The 18,242-nt window shown below is 31.9% G+C and overlaps 1 protein-coding gene across 2 annotated transcripts in view; it reads right to left on the bottom strand.

The window, feature by feature from the left end:
• LOC113396500 (membrane-bound alkaline phosphatase-like) overlaps window positions 1–15,324 on the bottom strand; it is a 33,025-nt gene extending 17,701 nt beyond the window's left edge. The window contains exons 1-2 of one of the 2 annotated variants that reach the window (XM_026634460.2): window positions 15,237–15,324; window positions 1,454–1,755 (exon numbers count right to left, since the gene is read on the bottom strand). In XM_026634460.2, the coding sequence (XP_026490245.2) occupies window positions 1,454–1,755; window positions 15,237–15,294 (360 nt within the window). In that variant the 5' untranslated portion in view covers window positions 15,295–15,324. Of the gene's footprint in view, window positions 1–1,453; window positions 1,756–9,866; window positions 9,997–15,236 lie in introns of those variants that run through there. The other variant, XM_026634459.2, reaches the window with a different exon arrangement.
• Between the last annotated feature and the right edge of the window lie 2,918 nt (window positions 15,325–18,242).

The raw sequence follows: 18,242 nt of genomic DNA, 5'->3' as shown, positions 1-18,242 counted from the left end.
CGTGACCTGCGCGTGCGCACTTAATTAACGGACACGATCTCGATAGATTGCATCTCATTTGCCTTTAAGAAACGGGGTTTGTTTCTTAACCGACTTCAAATAGGAGGTTGCATGTTTTGACACGTATGATTTTACGTATGTTCATGATTACTCTGAAATACATCTTATTCGATACGGATGATTTAAACTTTATTATACTAGTTGTGGCGCGAAGCTTCGCTCGCGTTAAAGGGGTTGGTCGTCAAGTGTAAAAAGTAAGTAAGTAAAGGGCATAAAAAGTAGCATATGTCCTTCTGGAGTTCAAGCTAGCTTTAAACCAAATTTCATTTAATTCGATTCATTGGTGATAGGCAGACAGACAGATTTATTTTCACACTTATAATATTAGTATACGTTAATATACTTTAGGGTAGCTTACATTATTATCTTCGGGAAAATATAAGATGGCATTTTTAAGACAATCGGATGTACGCTTCTCGTTAATTTGGTTTAATTTTAAATTCAAAAAAAATTATGTAATTTTTTTTTCTAAATCGATTTTAGTGGTAGGTTAGTTCTTACTTACTTATTTATTAAATCGAACAGACAGACGATCGCTCATTTCCTCATAATTTAAGGGCAAATTGATTGGCACAGTGATTGATATTAACTATCTGTAGACAGAGTATTTAAACTTTTTTGGTGACTTAGTTGGTTTGAGTGGCAAAGAACAGGTTCTCATTGATTTCTGACCTTTTGGGAAGTGACGTAATTCTGTGTTGACTTGATTATTCTAAAATTAGAATCTATTTATAGTTGAATATCTATATAAATGACATAATAAATAAATTGGATGCCGTTGCTACTTTTTTACGATTTTGTTGTTCTATTGTTTGTTAATTTTTTGAAATCTTGAAGTAGATGTGTTTAAATAATTATTGACTAGTCGTCGCCCGTGGCTTCGCTCGCGCTTTATGGGTTTTTCGTCAAGTGTTAGTCATAAAAATGTAGTCTTTGACCTTCCTTGGGGTTCAAGCCTGCTTCATACTCAATTTCATCAAATTCGGTTCAGTAGCTTGGCATTGAAAGAGCAACAGACAGACAGAGCTACTTTCGCAATTATAATATTAGTACAAATATTTAAAATGGAGTTATTTGAAAATAAAAATAATTCATGTTCAGTTAGATTACGAAACAAATTAATTATTATAGCGATTTTAAGGAGTACCTATTTTTAATATTACAAAAAACTTGATATTATTGGTGTTTGAAAGAAACTTGCACGTATTGGCCCATATCTGCCACAAGAGCTACCGACCCGCATTGGCCCTGCTGACATTTTTAGGCTGATACTTTCTTTACCTTTGCCCTTGAATGCTTAGAAACTCCTGCATACTAACAATTTCATCGACCAAAATTTAACACAGTACAAGTAATTTATAAGTAAAGAATAATTTAAAAAAAAAACACTCACTCTCGCTAACCCAGTGACTGGGAACTTTTCAAAATCTAAAACGTTGTCTTCTCCGAGTTCTCTCTCCAGCTGCCCAGCGAACGTCCTGGCCGCCATGACAGTAGCCAAGGACATCCCATCACCGATGAACATTATACCATTCTTGGCTTTATTGGTGTTGATGGTTTCTTTGATCTTAGACTTCAATACTTCTGACGCTGTTTTCCTCCAATAGGAGCCGTGCTTCTCGTCTGCGGGTATGTAGGACGGGTTCATGACTGTGTCTAGGACTTTTTTTGGTTTTGGAGTGGATACGGCATCATCTGTAACAAAAATAAATTTAGAAACAATTACACAAACTTTTACCAAAAATGACATTGAATGATTCCAAAAAAACAAACAAACAATAAGAGTTTTGTAATTATTATTCGTTGATTTTCACTTGTTTTGTATATCCTTAATAAATACCCTTATGAATTCCATATTGCCTCTATGACCGTCTGTTACAGCCCGTTTTCTCTAAATCTACTAAACAATTGAAATTGTTTACTCAAATAGAGTTCGGTATCAAATGTAAGGGCTTGTTATAAAAAATATATGTTGAAATATTTTTATTCTATATTGCATTCTTTATAAGATATAATACGGATCATTAGATTGAAATATTTTTCTTATTTTCCAAGCGAGTAAATACGCCATTAATAACTTTATGGAAGGAATATATTTCCAAGATTTATCATCCATACTTTGATTTAAAAATCAAAATATAAATATTCTATTTTTAAATAGTTTCTATTTAGCACTTTCGAAATGTCTTGTTACAGGATTATTCTTGTAAAATAATGATCGAGCTTAATAACGAGCTTTATAAATTATACAGATTTTGATAATTGTTTTGTGTTGCCAGCAAATTGTCACTTGAAAACAAAATATGTTAAAACATAAAAGGATCGAGGTGAAGGAGGACACGACTTATTTACATTAAGGCAAAGCGATCGTTCACGGTTTACGAGTTTTCGTGTAAACAACATTTATCTTTTGAAGTCTCGGTTGTATTTAAGAAAAGTGATTAAGAAATACATTTAATGTAACGTTAAATAATTATCGCCAAAAGAAATATTTTTTGGCCGTATAATTAGGACTTTCGTCAAACTTAAGTACTTGTTTTATGTTAGAGGCAGGTGGTTGGGCAAATGGACATCGTGATGGAATCACATCACATCATAAGGAATCACATCTGCCCGTAGATATTGGCACTGTAAGAAATATTGACCATTCCTTACATCACCAATGCGTTACCAACCTTGGAAGCTACGTCATGTCCTTTGTGCCAGCAGTTACACTAGTTCATCCTTCATAATAAAACACAACAATAGTAAGTATTTCATTTTTGCAGTAGACTATCTGATGAGTGGGTGGTTCCTACCCAGACGGGCTTGCTCAGTCACCATGTAAAGTCTAATTAAATTAATCAAATTATTGCTGTAGTGATACAATTTTAGGGCTTGATATTATGAATATTTAAACAAATACAAGAAACAAGCGGCAGCAATATAGTAAATAAAAAAATGAACAATGATCACGTCAATGATTGAAGATGGAGAAATGAGAAGAGTATTTTGCTCTTGAATAATGAATTTAATCATATTAACATAATATTTTATGTAAATAATTTATATTATTATTTGACGTCCAAGTTTCCGAGCGCAATCTTCTATTTTTCAAAAAAAATGACGTCTCGCCTTAATTAATTTTTTACACAGCAAGGAGGTTTTATTTTGGCTCGAACAAACAACGTGAATAAATGCCAGAGATTTTCATGTGACATTTAATACAGGTTGATATATACGAACAGAGTTATTATTAAAAAGCGAGTAGGTTAAAATGCCTCTATTTAATATTCACAAGTGTTCGATGTTTCGTTTATTTATTTAATATTCTATTTTTAATTTTATTATTTTCTTGGTGGTAGTGCTTTGTCCAAGCCCCTCTTGGTAGGCACCCACTCATCAGATATTCTACCGCCAAACCACAGTACTCAGTAATGATGTGTTCCGGTTTTGTAGGGTGAGTGCCTTGTAGGGCCAGTGTAACAAATGACGTAACATTGTCTTAGTTCTCAAGTTTGGTAGCGAATTGGCGATGTAAGGAATAGTTAATATTTCTTACAACACCATTGTCTATTGGCGGTGGTGACCACTTATCATCAGGTGGCCCATATGATCGTCCGCCAACCTATGCCATAAAAAAATATATATTTAAACTTGACCTTTTGTTTGTCCACAGTTTCAAGGTACAAGAACAGTAGAGTTATTCTGTAGTCTGCAGAACGCGAGTGTGAAATTTCAAAATGTGATAAGCGACATATAAATGCCTAAAGTAACTCTGTCTGTTAACTCTTCACGTTTAAACAACTGAAACCGATATAGACGAAATGAAGAACATAGGTCACTTTGTTTAATTCACCCCTAGAGGGGGTAAAATGGGGGAGGTGACGGTTTGTGTGCTATACATAAAGATTTATTAATTTCAGGCAGCTTCAGCTAGTTGATTATAAAGTTTATACGATACATACAATACATTAAAGTAATTAATACTGAAGCACATGAAGTTATATTGGTGCTTGTCTGGATTGTCTGGATGGTCGGGATGAAACCTAAATCTTCGGTTATGATCAACGTGTTTTAACCATCGAGCCATATCACCTTGCCTTACTTTGAATAACAAATTAACCCGTAAAGGAAAAAGATTCTACTGTAGAAACATACTTTTTAATGTTATCTCAAGAAACTATAGAATATCTAGTTAATAGAAGTAATTTATACAAATATATATTAATACTTGTCATATGCAGGTAGATTAGCAAATGGGCCACGTGATGGTAAGCGGTCACCACTACGTATAGTAATTGGCGTCGTAAAAAAATCATTGCTTACATTCCCGAAGCGCAGCCAAACTTGGGAATTGAAATGTTATGTCCCTCGTGACTGTAGTTACATATATCTAAAGTGTAACTATGAACACTTGTTTAAATTTTTTACTAGTAAGAAGCACCTTTATCTTTCGCGATTTAAATTATTGGCGATTGTTTTTTGAAATACGTCAAATAGTAATGATATTTTAAAAAGTTTACGTGACTTATTTCTGACTTATAGCGTATGAGATCATACGCCTGTCATCTTAATACACGTTTAAAATTAAATATGGAGTTAAGTAACACGTTAAGTACAATAAATTATATTAATTTTATCAAAATAGCAAAAAAATTTTTATTGATGTACTAGCTTGTCCCGCGGTCTTTACTCAAGTGTGTGTAACATATGTGCCATTCCAGACTATAATAAAAAAGCATGAAGCTAATATTTGTCGACTTTCAGGTACGATATATAATTGCATTTAACTAACTTAATGTTTTTCAAAAAATTAATTACAGAGTTTCTTGCTGGTCCTTCTAGGAAGAATCTACATTCCAAACCGGTGGTAGCTTTGCTTTATATATAGTTGTGTAAAATGACGATTCCAAAGTGGTTGTAAAAGCCTATTCGAATAAAGGATATTTTGATTTTTATTTTAGTCTAGATTATATTAGTGCGATTTATAATCAGTATCAAAATAAATAATTTTATCTTCAATGTAAAGATATGAATCGTCAGTGAAAAGGAAGAAAAGCCAAAATCGTTTTTACTAAATCGAGTCTGACTATATTTATAATACTAGTAGTCCAGTCAATATACATATATAAAAAATGGCCGAGAAATGCAAATGAACCGAGAAGGCTAATGTTTGGATATGTAGGAGGGGCTTAAAAAAGCTTAACCTGTAATTGTCGACCTTGATTTCCTATGTACGTTCGCCGCCATATTGAAAAAAATATTTGACTTTCGTTTTTTTTGCGATAACTCGGCTGTGCGTTGTGATTCGTGAATTATGATAATATACTTTTTTGCTGCTTCTTCCACACTCTACAATTAAGTTTCTATAATTTTTTTACCTATCGTTGATGATTATTGAAATATTGAGAGCGAAACTGAAAAATAAACAAAAGTTTTTTTTGCTGTTTTTATTTTTCTCGGTTCAGTTGCAATTTTAAATGAAGACAGACTTGACGTGACAATGTCGATCTCGTGACGGTCTCGTTATGTGTATAATATGTAAACGTTTTGAAATTATCACTTCTTATGGGAGGGTAAACCGTTACGTTACGTAACGCGTTACGGCGTAAGTTTGTCTGGCTTTCCTCTCTCTTACGCACACAGCAGCGGACTCCTTGTCTCTTACTATAACTCAAAGCGTATAATTAATGAAATATTTTATTAATAAATAATATTTCCTTACATAATCATATTAATATATATATTGTTCAACTTAGATTAGTTTAAGTTATCACTTCTGTCGGAGTTGCCGAGACGCACACTTTTATTTTTTTCTTCGCACGTATCGTAAAAATAATTGACATTGATCTCCAACTCATTTAATCTGAGACCTAAATTCATAATGCAATATAATTAAATTCGAATTAAGTATTTATTAGGTATTTTTCACAACTATTATCTTTACCTTAAGTACTTTAAAAGGGTCATTGGTTGTGGGGAAGTCCAAAATTGCAAATACACTTATTAATAAATATTATGATTATTAAAAATAGTTTTATATATTAAAAATATACACATATTATTCTAAATTATTAACATTTGCTTACAGTGGTAAGCAGCGCTGATTGAAGTGGTATATCGGAAAAAGGCCTCCACGAGCAATTTTGTATCGTCGAGTTAATTAAAAGATGTCTGTTTGGAATGCAAATTCAATCGTGAAGAACATACATGATTTTTTTTTGTAATAATTTCAATTTTCTTTGAAAGCCAATGGCTCTTTTCTTTTTGTTAAACTTAGCCAAAATATGAGTTTAAGATGTAGACGTAGATGTGAGCGTAGAGTGCCCTTTCCTGATTTTATATACAGCCTTTTTTCTCGGTAATCTCTTAATCACGAGACACCACTAATCACCACTGTTCATAAAAAAATATATGTATATGTTTCATATATACAGATACTTTTTATGATATAGGTAGGCGGATGAGCAAATGCACCTGATGGTAAGTGGTCGCAATTAATGTCATTGTAGGACATATTAACCATTCCTTACATCGCCAATGCGCCTCTAACCTTGGAAACTAAGATATTATGTCCCTTGTGTACTGGCTCACTCACCCTTCAAACCGGAACTCAGAAATACTGAATATGTTTTTTAGCGGTCGAATATCTGATAAGTGAGCGGATCAGACGGAATTGCACAAAGTTCTACTCAAATTGTATGTTTCATTTATGCTGTCCCAAGAGTATACATACCATACTTTTTCATCTCTTGAATTATTTTCATAATATAATGTACTACTACGATACAATCAATACAATGTTGTCACACAACAATAAATTTATCGCGTTCCTATATTTATTATCACCTTTAACATAAAATCGTCACGTATTTTTAAATTTTATCTAAGTCACGTCTTGAAAATACAATATTTTAATTTTCTAACACTTTCACGTCATATTACGTGTTATGAAATCGTTAATGATATAATTTATGAAAAAAATACGATAAGAGACTAATTATTTCAAATATTTTAGCTTGGTCATACCAGCCGTATAGATTCAAGTCATGGGACTAATTCTGGCCGATTTGACTGTTGCTTTTTTTTTTAAGATAGGCAGGTTTTTGGAAGGTAGACTTGCAGATTGACTACCTGATGGTAAGTCAGTATTACACGCTATAAGTGGGTAGCATTCCATTGTTCATATTGTTGCTTTATTTTTATTTTTAGAGGTTTATAATTGTTACGTTTGCATTGAGCCTTAAGCCGTATCTTTTGCCTAAGTTTGTGATTGTTTAAGTTTCTATTATTATTATTAATTTAAGAGTGTATTACTTTTTATTGTAATTCAATAGTGCTGTAAATACCTGTGGTGGTGTATCACACTGCAGCGGTTCGCGTACTTTTGATTGCATTGTTATTGTGAATATGCCGATGGTGTTTCGAATAAATAAATAAGTCATGGATGATGTCCTGGTACTGTAATAAATATCACGTTGTCCATAACATCTCATATATCGTGAATTCACCACCAAACCTTGGGAACTAAGTTGTTACGTCCCTTGTGCCTTTAGTTACACTGGCTCACTAATCCTTCAAACCACACACAATTATTGTTGCTGTTTGAAAATGTAAGCTTAGTAAACTAAGTGGCGCATTGGTGTAATGTAAGGAATGGGTAATATCTCTATGGGCGGTAGTGACCACTTACCATCAGATAGGTCTGTCCTGTCCTGTGTGCCAGTCTACCTACCTATTTCATAAAAAAAACCTTTAATTATTGAAAAAAATAAAGTAGGTACATAAAAACTTAGTATTAGGTTTGAACCCAAATGGTTGATTAAGATTCACACGTTTCAACCACTGGACCATCTCGATTCTAAATAATAATATAATTAACGTTAAACGTTATGTCATTCTTATATCAAAATTCATTCTCGAAACGGAAGTGCAATTTGACTGATAAATAAAATTGTTCCACTAAAATATTATGACTTTGGATAAAAATATCGTCATGACTTAACCTACATTCCAGAGATTACTTACGTCACTGGAATTTATTAGACAGATCTGGATTTAATTTCACTCAGACAGGACATATACATTGTCTAATGAGACTAGAACTCGTTACGTTAGGGCGGTCTCTCACCGGGAGGTTTACTTATATGGAAGCAGCTCAGATTCGAGCATAACATAAGTAAGTGAGTAAAATAATGTAACAGCTTGTTAATATCCCACTGCTGGGCTAAGGCCTTCTCTCCCTTTTAAGGAGAAGGAATGGAGCTTATTCCACCAGCCTGTAAGATTGTTATGTGTCAGAATTTCATTGAAATTAGACACTTGCAGGTTTCCTCACGATGTTTTCCTTCACCGCCGAGCACGATGTGAATTATGCACATGAAAATTCTATAGAGCTTGTCTGAGTTTGAAGCCGGAATAATCGATTAAAATGCACGCGTACTTAGCCATATCACACTTTAGAAATGAGTATAACAGTGTATAAACAACTGACTCCATTATAGGCGAATGTTCTAAATTTAAACTTAGATTTTAACATTTTGTAACGGTCTCCAATCATTGTAACGCAATGTTCAAAATCGAACCTAAGATTGTTACTATATAGGCGAATTCTCTCGGTGAGCGACCGCCCTTATGTTCAAATATAATTTTACAAAGACGCAGATTATTTCGACAGGATATTTTTTATGACGTTTATTATTTAAATAAATAATATATTTCTGCATTAATATCGTAAATGCAAAATTTTGTATCTTTGCCTGTTTGTTACGCAATAACCAAAAAACGGCTTGAGGGAATAAAATAAAATTTCGAATAAACATAGTGTAGTGTATAATGTGTAATCTCACATATAACACGCAGTTATAACCGCGGGCACATATGTATGTTATATTTATAGCCTATATTTGACTGCCTCGTTACCCTAGTGGCTCGTTATAAGACCTGAGATTAACTTTCTGGGTACAGACAGGTCGGACTGATAAAAAGTCATTTAAATCATATAGATGATAAAAAAGCGTGGAGTTAATACTTGTTAACACTTTCACATTCAGCACAAGAGGAGTTATAAATATAAGAAAATTCAGCGGTGCTTGTCTGGCTTGAATCCGCAATCATCGGTTAAGATACGCGTTCTAACCACTGGGCTATCACGGCTCGGTCAAATTTTTTTTTAAATTAAAAATATATATATACAAGCCAGTAAATGTCATTGGATGCTGAAGACTATATTCGTAATTAAATTGATTTCGATTAAGATAAGCTAGAATAATTAATCATATATATTAAGGAAATTAAACATATATATATATATATATTTGTATTAACTATTAAGTAAATATTTTAGATAATATTGTAGGTTTTTTGACTCATTAGCTATCATCACACCCTTATCACAAACGTAACACTAATTAAAACAGGCACAATTTCAAAAGAAAGATATTGAAAAACACATTGGAAACTAGTACATTCATCAGTCTAACAAAACGCTTAAAATAATTTAAATAGATGTCACATGAGATTTAATTTATTTCCCAATTATCGACACGATCTTATAAATATTCATCGAAACGATTGTTAAGTCAAAAATAATAAACAACGGTATAAATTAAAACAAAATAACTATCAATCGTAGAAATTCCGATGTTGATGATTTAAAAAAAAAAAAAAGGCAATTTATTTATTCGAACAATTGAAACGAATTATAATGACAAAATAATCAGTTACATAGTTGCAATTTGAAAAATAAAAAAATAAATGTATCAATTAATACTATCGAAATAAAGCGACTTGGACAAAAAAAAATTATTAAAATAATGACATACCTGCGCCAATATGACTTATCGCTAGTACGAGTAAAACTATTAACACCTGTCCCTGCGCCATCGCATCGTCTGACTCGTGCGCACGAGACAGAACACTTTTATTAACTGCAGCGGACAAGCCGATCTTACGACTTACATCTGATCACGATCCTTAACTTTATAATTACGTGTCTGTGTGTAATATTGATATCTTTACTATCGTATACAAGTAGATCTAGATATATAAATATGCTTATTCTTGTTCCGGTAAAAGTAATACTCATAAGATATATTATAACAGCTCCACTGGACAGGGTTATTCCCTAGAATTGAAATCAAAATTAAATTTGTAAAGCTATTTCTTAGTGATCGTTTCCTTAGATGCTAACATATTTTGTAAACATTGGAGATGTTATAAATAATAATCAATTTAAAATAAAACTTTTTAATATCAGGATTTCATCAAATCCGTGCTCTTATAAAAGTAAATTTAGTATTTTTTTTAATGTAGTGTCAACAATAAATGAATATACGTTTTTATTTTATCCACGCGACAACAGATTAAGTTAAATAAGTTGTTTTAGCATTTTTTTTTTAAATTCTTTTGAAGATACCAATTAATTTAACATACACGTGCGGTATATTTAAATGTATATCTACTGCACGACGATTCGATAATTCTGCAACTGTAATTAATTCTGTTGTGTTTTTAATATTGTTATCGTGTGAAGGAATATCGTGAGGAAATTTGCATTTTTAGAGATTATCACATGAGATTCTTTCAGAAGTGAGAAATAAAGTCTAAACCTTCTTCTCAAGAGAGGGAAGTAGGCTTTAGCAATGGATAACAGGATGTTAAAACAACCACCTTTAAACCATCAATATGAATCAAAATTCCAGTTTATCAAAATCTTGCCTTAAAAGTACTAAATTTGTCAGACTTAATGTTAATATAACGGTATCATCAATTCGAGTAGTCAGTACGATTCAAAACAGGTTTCTGGAACCTGTTTGATTTCGTTATACCGCAAAAAATTGCACCGATCAGCAATTCAAAAATCCAAATTTTACTTAAATTTTTGGACTAATTTTCTTACAGACTACTATTACTATTAATATAAAAACAAATTGGAATATGTTTGTTTATTCAAATAAATAGCATTTAGTAACAAATCATTCAACCTAGTATAATCATATCTATCAAAGAATCAGCTAGGAAGGCATAAGGAACCTAAACTAAATAGTCTTTTAAATCCGGGTTTAAACCCAACCTTCGTTTAAAATAATACAACATCACTACTGGAATTTAAAAACTCCTCAAATTTAGAGAAATGTCCCAAAAACTTATGTTACAGTCAAATGACAAATGTGAATGACCAATGACATTTTGGTACGAATTAATTTGATAAAGCGAGCTGTCAAATGAACCTATCTAGGTAAGGTAACGTTTTTTTTTGCGTTTATCGTAACTTGATGCGATAATTATGCAAATACTAATTGATGATATCGGTTGCCGGATAAGAGAGCCCAAATTAATTCTTATTTAGAATTCAGCTATAAAATTTGTACTATCACTGGCTCGTTTATCTAGTAAATACATTACAAAGCTAAACCCCGATGCATTTTTGATCAAAGCAAATAACATCTTATTGGCCTGACCCAGGATTTGGAACAAGAGCCTAGGCCCTAGATAGTGGTTTAATTTTCATTTAAATGGAAATAGAAATGAACCACCAAAAAATGGTGTCTTTGTAATCCTTGCAAAATTCATCTACATTTCAGATTGATTTATACGAAATAATTATCGAAAACATTAGGAAAACTTAGGCTCTTAAAACTAATTACGTCACCCGTTAAATCTCGGATGTTTAAACATTGAATGCACATATTTACAAAGAACTACTTCAATGAGATATTTATTACGTCAAATAAAAGTGTTCAGGGAAGACCCCGTGATCCAAAAATAATACTTGGAAGCACTTAAACTGAATATATTAATAAATTTTAAAATTCAAACTCCGTTTGTCACTCGAATTCAACTAAGGTCGCCAAGCTGATTTTTGTTCAATTTTTCCGGCCTTTCAAAGGTATAGTGGTGGTGGTGGTGGCGGTATTTAAACTCTAGATTCTCTCTTTTTGTCATAATTTATTTGAAATATGAAAGAAGAAGACAACATCATTTTACAAATCACCTCCTAATTCATTTATAGGTGAGAATTTAAAACAAAATGATATTATAATTAAAATTTTAAACTTGCTCATTGAACAAAGATACATTCGTTTCTATCAATCAATCTAGTAATACTTCACATAAGTTATATGTATATATTTTTAGGTCTTTTTTTGGTGATGTGTAGACCTTTGGGCTCGATAAAATTAAAAGTTCATTATCAATTAAACGTTTCTGACGCCTAAAAGTTACAATTGCGTCACGTGTATCTTTTCCAAGCCAACTCATGGTTTTTGGGTATAGTATGTTTCAGAAGTTATAGAACTGCTACATTTTAGAAGTCTTTATAAAATCTTTGATTTTCGTGTTTTTAATATAACGTCCTTTTACGTTAAATCAAAGTATGTATAGTTCATTGATATTGTTAAATGAATATTAGTAGCGTCTTCAAAAATCTATATTAAATTATACGAAAGTATCTCTGCCTGTTACGCTTTAACAGGCAAACCTGAACCCAATTTGATGAAATTTGGCATGAAGCAACCATTAACCCCAAGGAAGCTATGCTTCTTTGTATACCTAACACTTGACGACCAACCTTTAAAAAGCGAGCGAAACTGCGGGCGACTATTAGTTACATACACAAGTATTGTATATGTAATATATGTTTATTTATTTGTTACATCATTGTATCATAAATCTTTGCATACATGTCGCCTCAGTACAGAGTACAGAAAATAAAACACAGGTCAGGCATACATAGGGTAACTAACACTTGCCTGCACTCCTCACCGGAATGAAGCTAGCGGAAATTAATGTTATGAACTATTTCACGGTTATAACCAAGTTGGAAATTATAATCTCTTAAAAATATGTACGTTTAGCTGAGGAAGGGCTTAAGTCCTCGTTTATGCTGAGAATACACTGAAGAGAAGAATATAATAAATTAATTATATATAAATATAAAATACTAATAATTATTTCTACAAAAAGTGTTACGTCCCTATTCGTTCTGACTACATCGTTTTATAAATGTTGATAAACAATTTATTTATAACTTTGATCTTAATTCCTTATCAACTTGTAATTAGATTAGCAGCTAATAAAGATTAATAAGTGACTTACGATTATATTAAGAGTTCCAGTCAATATTATAACTACTCACTCGCTTGTCAAAAATATTATATATTATGTTACTAATTCTATTATTGTAAGCGAAGCCCAGATGGCCCAGTGTTTAGAACGCGTGCATCTTAACCGGGATTTAGGGTTCAAACCCAGGCAAGCACCACTGAATTTTCATGTGCTTAATTTGTGTTTATAATTCATCTCTTGCTCGGGGATGAAGGATAACATCGTGAGGAATCCTGCATGTGTCTAATTTCAACGAAATTCTGCCACATGTGTATTCCGCCAACCCGCATCGGAGCATCGTGGTGGAATATGCTCCAAACCTTCTCCTCAAAGGGAGAGGAGGCCTTAGCCCAGCAGTGGGAAATTTACAGGCTGCTAATGTAAGCGAAATGATGTGAGAATAGGTGGTTTTTTTTTTTGTTTGAATGGGTATACTTCCTGTATGGTCCAATTTTAATTTAAAGGAAAAAACTTGATGGCGTTTTTTTATTTAATTTTATATTATGTTTTTCAAATTAAATTTCATGGAGAATATAACGTGCAGATATTCTGCTGATACCACACAGGCATATATACATACATATATAAATTAAACAACCATATACGCGCCTATATATGATACCAAACGAAAAAAGTTTTTATTCAAATATTTGATCTCAAAAACTAATTCTGAACTTCAAGATGTAAACGATAAAATGTATTTAGAGAAAATTTAGACCGTTCATAATAATAATGTATATTTTACATGAGAATTAAATTGTACTGGAGTTACGATTTTTAATATGAAGGCGCAGAACTAGTTTTGTAGGATTTACTTCTTCAGAATCATCCATAAAAAATCGTAATACCTGAACTGATATGACCGCTATAGTGGATACGATTGTTTCGGGCTCATTCACTCTTCAAACCGGAACATAACAACACTGGGTACTGCTGTTTGGCGGTAGAATATCTGATGGGTGAGTGGTACGTCCAAACGGGCTAGCACAAAGTCCTAACACCTAACTAAAATATTATCTTTATATTGCCTAAATAAATATCTATTAAAGGGGGAGTTTATGGTAGAACCAAAAACGAAAAATGGTTAATAACATTAAAAAATAACCATGTAATATTAAATATATTGCATATGAATGATGGGTGTGTACAACCTACATCATCATCATCCTCCTGCCATGATCGTAATTTAACTTGGGGGCCGACCCCAAGTAGAACGTCTTCTTCTTCTATACTTCTCTGTCGGACTCACAAGTAACATTATTTCTAACCATATCGTCTTTCACGCAATCCATCCATCGTTTCTTTGGTCGTTATTATTTTTCCCACTTTTTTAATATTGTACAACCTATGTACAGTATTAAAAAGAGGGTACAATCCCGAAGGTCCCTAATATAAATTTTAGTAAAGTAAATATCCCTGAAACGTGTATTCCACTTTATTTAGTCTGTCATAAGAAAAATTTTACCGTAGATGTCCTCACGCTGGGCAAATGCGTGCTTAAGGAAATATTTTTATAGTCGTGTAAAAAAAATAATTGAATATTTTTTTATTAACAAAAATTAATAGCTATTTTATGAATTTTCAAAATACCTTAACCAGTTTAAGTTACATAATTAGTCGTGGAATGAAACCGGCTTTACACCGAAAATTATCCTATTTTGTATTGTGCAAAACGAAAATTGAGTCAACTGAACGTGCATAAAACACAAAAATAGAACCTTATAAAAATCGTATCAATTGTCTAAAAGGATCAAAAATCGAGGTTATATGACAAAATAGACTTTGAAAAAACGTTATTCAAGGATGCATTTACGAGCACATTTTAAATCGTCATTTCGTGATATAAATTAAATTTTAAACTACTGGTTACCGGTTAGTACCGGTTTAGTATTTCGATTCTACCGAGAATAATCGACTTGTTCATCAATCAGATACCTACATATCATAATCATATACTGTTAAAATTATATGTACATATATCATGTATGATATACAACAAATATTACCCGTTATATACAATATTACCAAGCTCGTTAGTATCTATGTAATAAAAAAAAACACGTCCCCAAATATGTACAAACTCTTACCAAAATATATTCCCTGAACAGCGCCTACCGTGGTCAGAACGCACAGGATAGTAAACATTTCAGTGTAACTGAGGGGGCGTGGTCGGCTAACTGTCACTTATCTCTACAAGTTGCGATTTATAAATGTCGACTGTGTACGTATATAGGTTGATTTTATATTCTAGACTTTATTAATTCATAATATTTTTTTTTCTTTATTTAAAGAACTTTGTCACACAAATGACTATGACGCTCTATACCTCCTTTACCAGAAAACTAGACTTGACACATGATGATCTAGATCATCTTAGCCTTACCCAGTCTTACAAGTTTATAAAGAGCCCTGGGACTCGCTGATAACCTCTTTTTATAGAGAAAAACAATTTTTATATAATATGATGATAAAGGCATAAATGTAAGTGGACTACTTGATAAACGATGTCTTCTACTCATAGACATTTAAAATGTATGAAGTATAAACAAAACCGATTATAGAAGTCATCTCCCTAATGAGGCATGAGGAACAAACTACATGTTCACTCGTTAAAAAACATTTTTTACTAATACCTCTGTTAAACCCAAACGGACTTATAAATAGGCGTTTTATAAAGTTTTATTCTTTAATACAATAAAAACACATAATTTAATATACAAATATAAAAAGTTCTTTTATCATAAAAAATAAATATTTTTTTAAATAAATCATAAATAAAAAATGGTAATTATGTAACTTTATTTCAAGAACGCCCTGTATAATTGTACCACGCTTCACCACCGTGAGTCTACACTGTCTGAGAAGACTGACGCACGACGCCTTATCTGACACAATTTTTTTTAAATGATCATTTTTTAACAAACAATATTTCATAAAAATTAGCTTGCTTAACTTTAAAAAAATATTCGACTTGTTTTTGAGCATATTTATTGGATAAGATTATTTTTTAATTTGAGTAATATCGTTAATTCAGTTTTTGGTGAAATTTAAATAGGTATCTCATTGACTTCCACGCAACTTCAATGTCGTAGTTTTTGAGCATATTTATTGGATAAGATTATTTTTTAATTTGAGTAATATCGTTAATTTTGTTTTTGGTTATATTTAAATATCTCATTGACTTCCACGCAAATTCAATATCGTAAAAGTACCTATTGATTTTTTTGCTGGTTGTTTTTTATGGCAAAGGTAGGCGGACTTGCAAATTGACCTGATGGTCAGTCGTCACCACATAGACATTTGCATGGTAAGAAAGCACAAAGACACACACATATTTGTGCATGTGCAAGCCGTATCACTTACTACTAAGTAAATTTCAAGCAATGAATTGTTCTTGGTAGAAACTAAATCCTGAACATCGGTTGAGTTCAATTTAAGTTACCACCTACAAATTACCAACTGGTAACTATAAATGGCGTACACGAAATATCCTACTTGAATAAAGTATATTTTGAATTTATCTAAAAGCATTCTTATTAACGCAAGTTGTCCAAAAAGAATAATTTTTAAAAGTAAGTAAAACAAAGTAAAAGTTTTCTTAACTCAAAAACTACGCTTAAGTTTTGAATTGTAATCCATTATATTTAGATATATATATAAACTATCTACTATATTATATAAATCACTCGAATATTTAAACATTAATATATACATATTGCTTTTTTTTTTCTTTATGCGTCAACCACTTGAACAGTATTGAACGGTGTGACACTATCGACGCGATTTATATATACGACCATATGTATACATATATTATACTAATATATATAATATTAATATAATATAATATGTTTTTAAGTTAGGTTAGGTTAATATAGTAGTCGAAATTGTTTAAATTATGAAAATAAAAAAATAACAGATCCAAAAAAAAAACTTTATATTTTAATAATTTATTCAAATATTTTAATTTTAAGAAAAAATAAACAACGGCTGTAATCGTGTCCAAAATAGAACAAATATTTTCTCACCTGATGGAAAGTGACTACCACCGCCCATGGACATCTGCAACACCGGGGGGCTTGCAGTTGCGTTGCCGGCCTTTCAGGAAAGAGTACGCTCTTTTCTTGAAGGTTCCCAAGTCGTATCGGTTCGGAAAAAACCGCCGGCGAAAGCTGGTTCCACAGAGTGGTTGTGCGAGGCAGAAAATGTCTTAAAAAAATGTTTGGAGGTAAATCAGTTCCAAATAAACTAAGTAGGATTTAAGATATTTAATAAGTTCCCGATTACAATGGTACCAAGTAAGTATACCCGTCTTCGTCTTTGTTCCGTAAAATTTCGGACCTCCCATCGTATCATCTAAACAGTAAACTGACTATAATTGTTTACTCGTCCATACCACACTATTGTGTGGGCGCCATTCATCTTAAGGAGGATGTGAATGATCCGCCAGGCCATTGTGATAGTACTGCATCGTTGACTGATACGGTACGTCCTTCACAGAGTATTGTAGTACCTTGTGTTATTGTCGTTTCTATTGCTCACCTTGATAGTATTTTCTATTAAAATAGTTATATAGTTACTAATGAGAGTCATCGTATCCACCATGAATTTAAAAAACGAACGAATGGAACACAATTTTTGCAATTTTAAGTTTGTCTTCTTTCGCGTAAGAACTTTTTGCAGTTACTAAGATGGTTTTGGTTCTGTATTGTGTAAATAATATTGTTTTGATTTGATTTAGATAATCGACGCGTAAAAGCTTGAAAAGATTTCGGAAAGTTTCGTAATATTGGGTACTTGCAAGGGATCTAGGGTCACCAGATTGACTGAAATAAAGTTATATTTAGTCAAATATAAATAAACTTCTTAGCAAATTGTGCAAGTGGTCTTATAATGAGAAGTAATTTTATATTATTGTTATTATACTTTTAAAAATATTTCTATAAGTTAAATATCCTACCGCTGATGAACGTTATAAAAACTACCAAACTTATCTTATTAATATAATTACTTATAATTAAATTATTTGGCCAAGAAAACTCAACAACAATTTTAATCGTAAACATATGTCTTGGCAAAAGCTTTATTAATCA

Source organism: Vanessa tameamea, chromosome 13 (genome assembly GCF_037043105.1).
Source record: "Vanessa tameamea isolate UH-Manoa-2023 chromosome 13, ilVanTame1 primary haplotype, whole genome shotgun sequence".
In the NCBI taxonomy this organism is placed as follows: domain Eukaryota; kingdom Metazoa; phylum Arthropoda; class Insecta; order Lepidoptera; family Nymphalidae; genus Vanessa; species Vanessa tameamea.
Note: the sequence above shows the minus strand (reverse complement) of the source record. Positions and strands in the feature narration are given on the sequence as shown.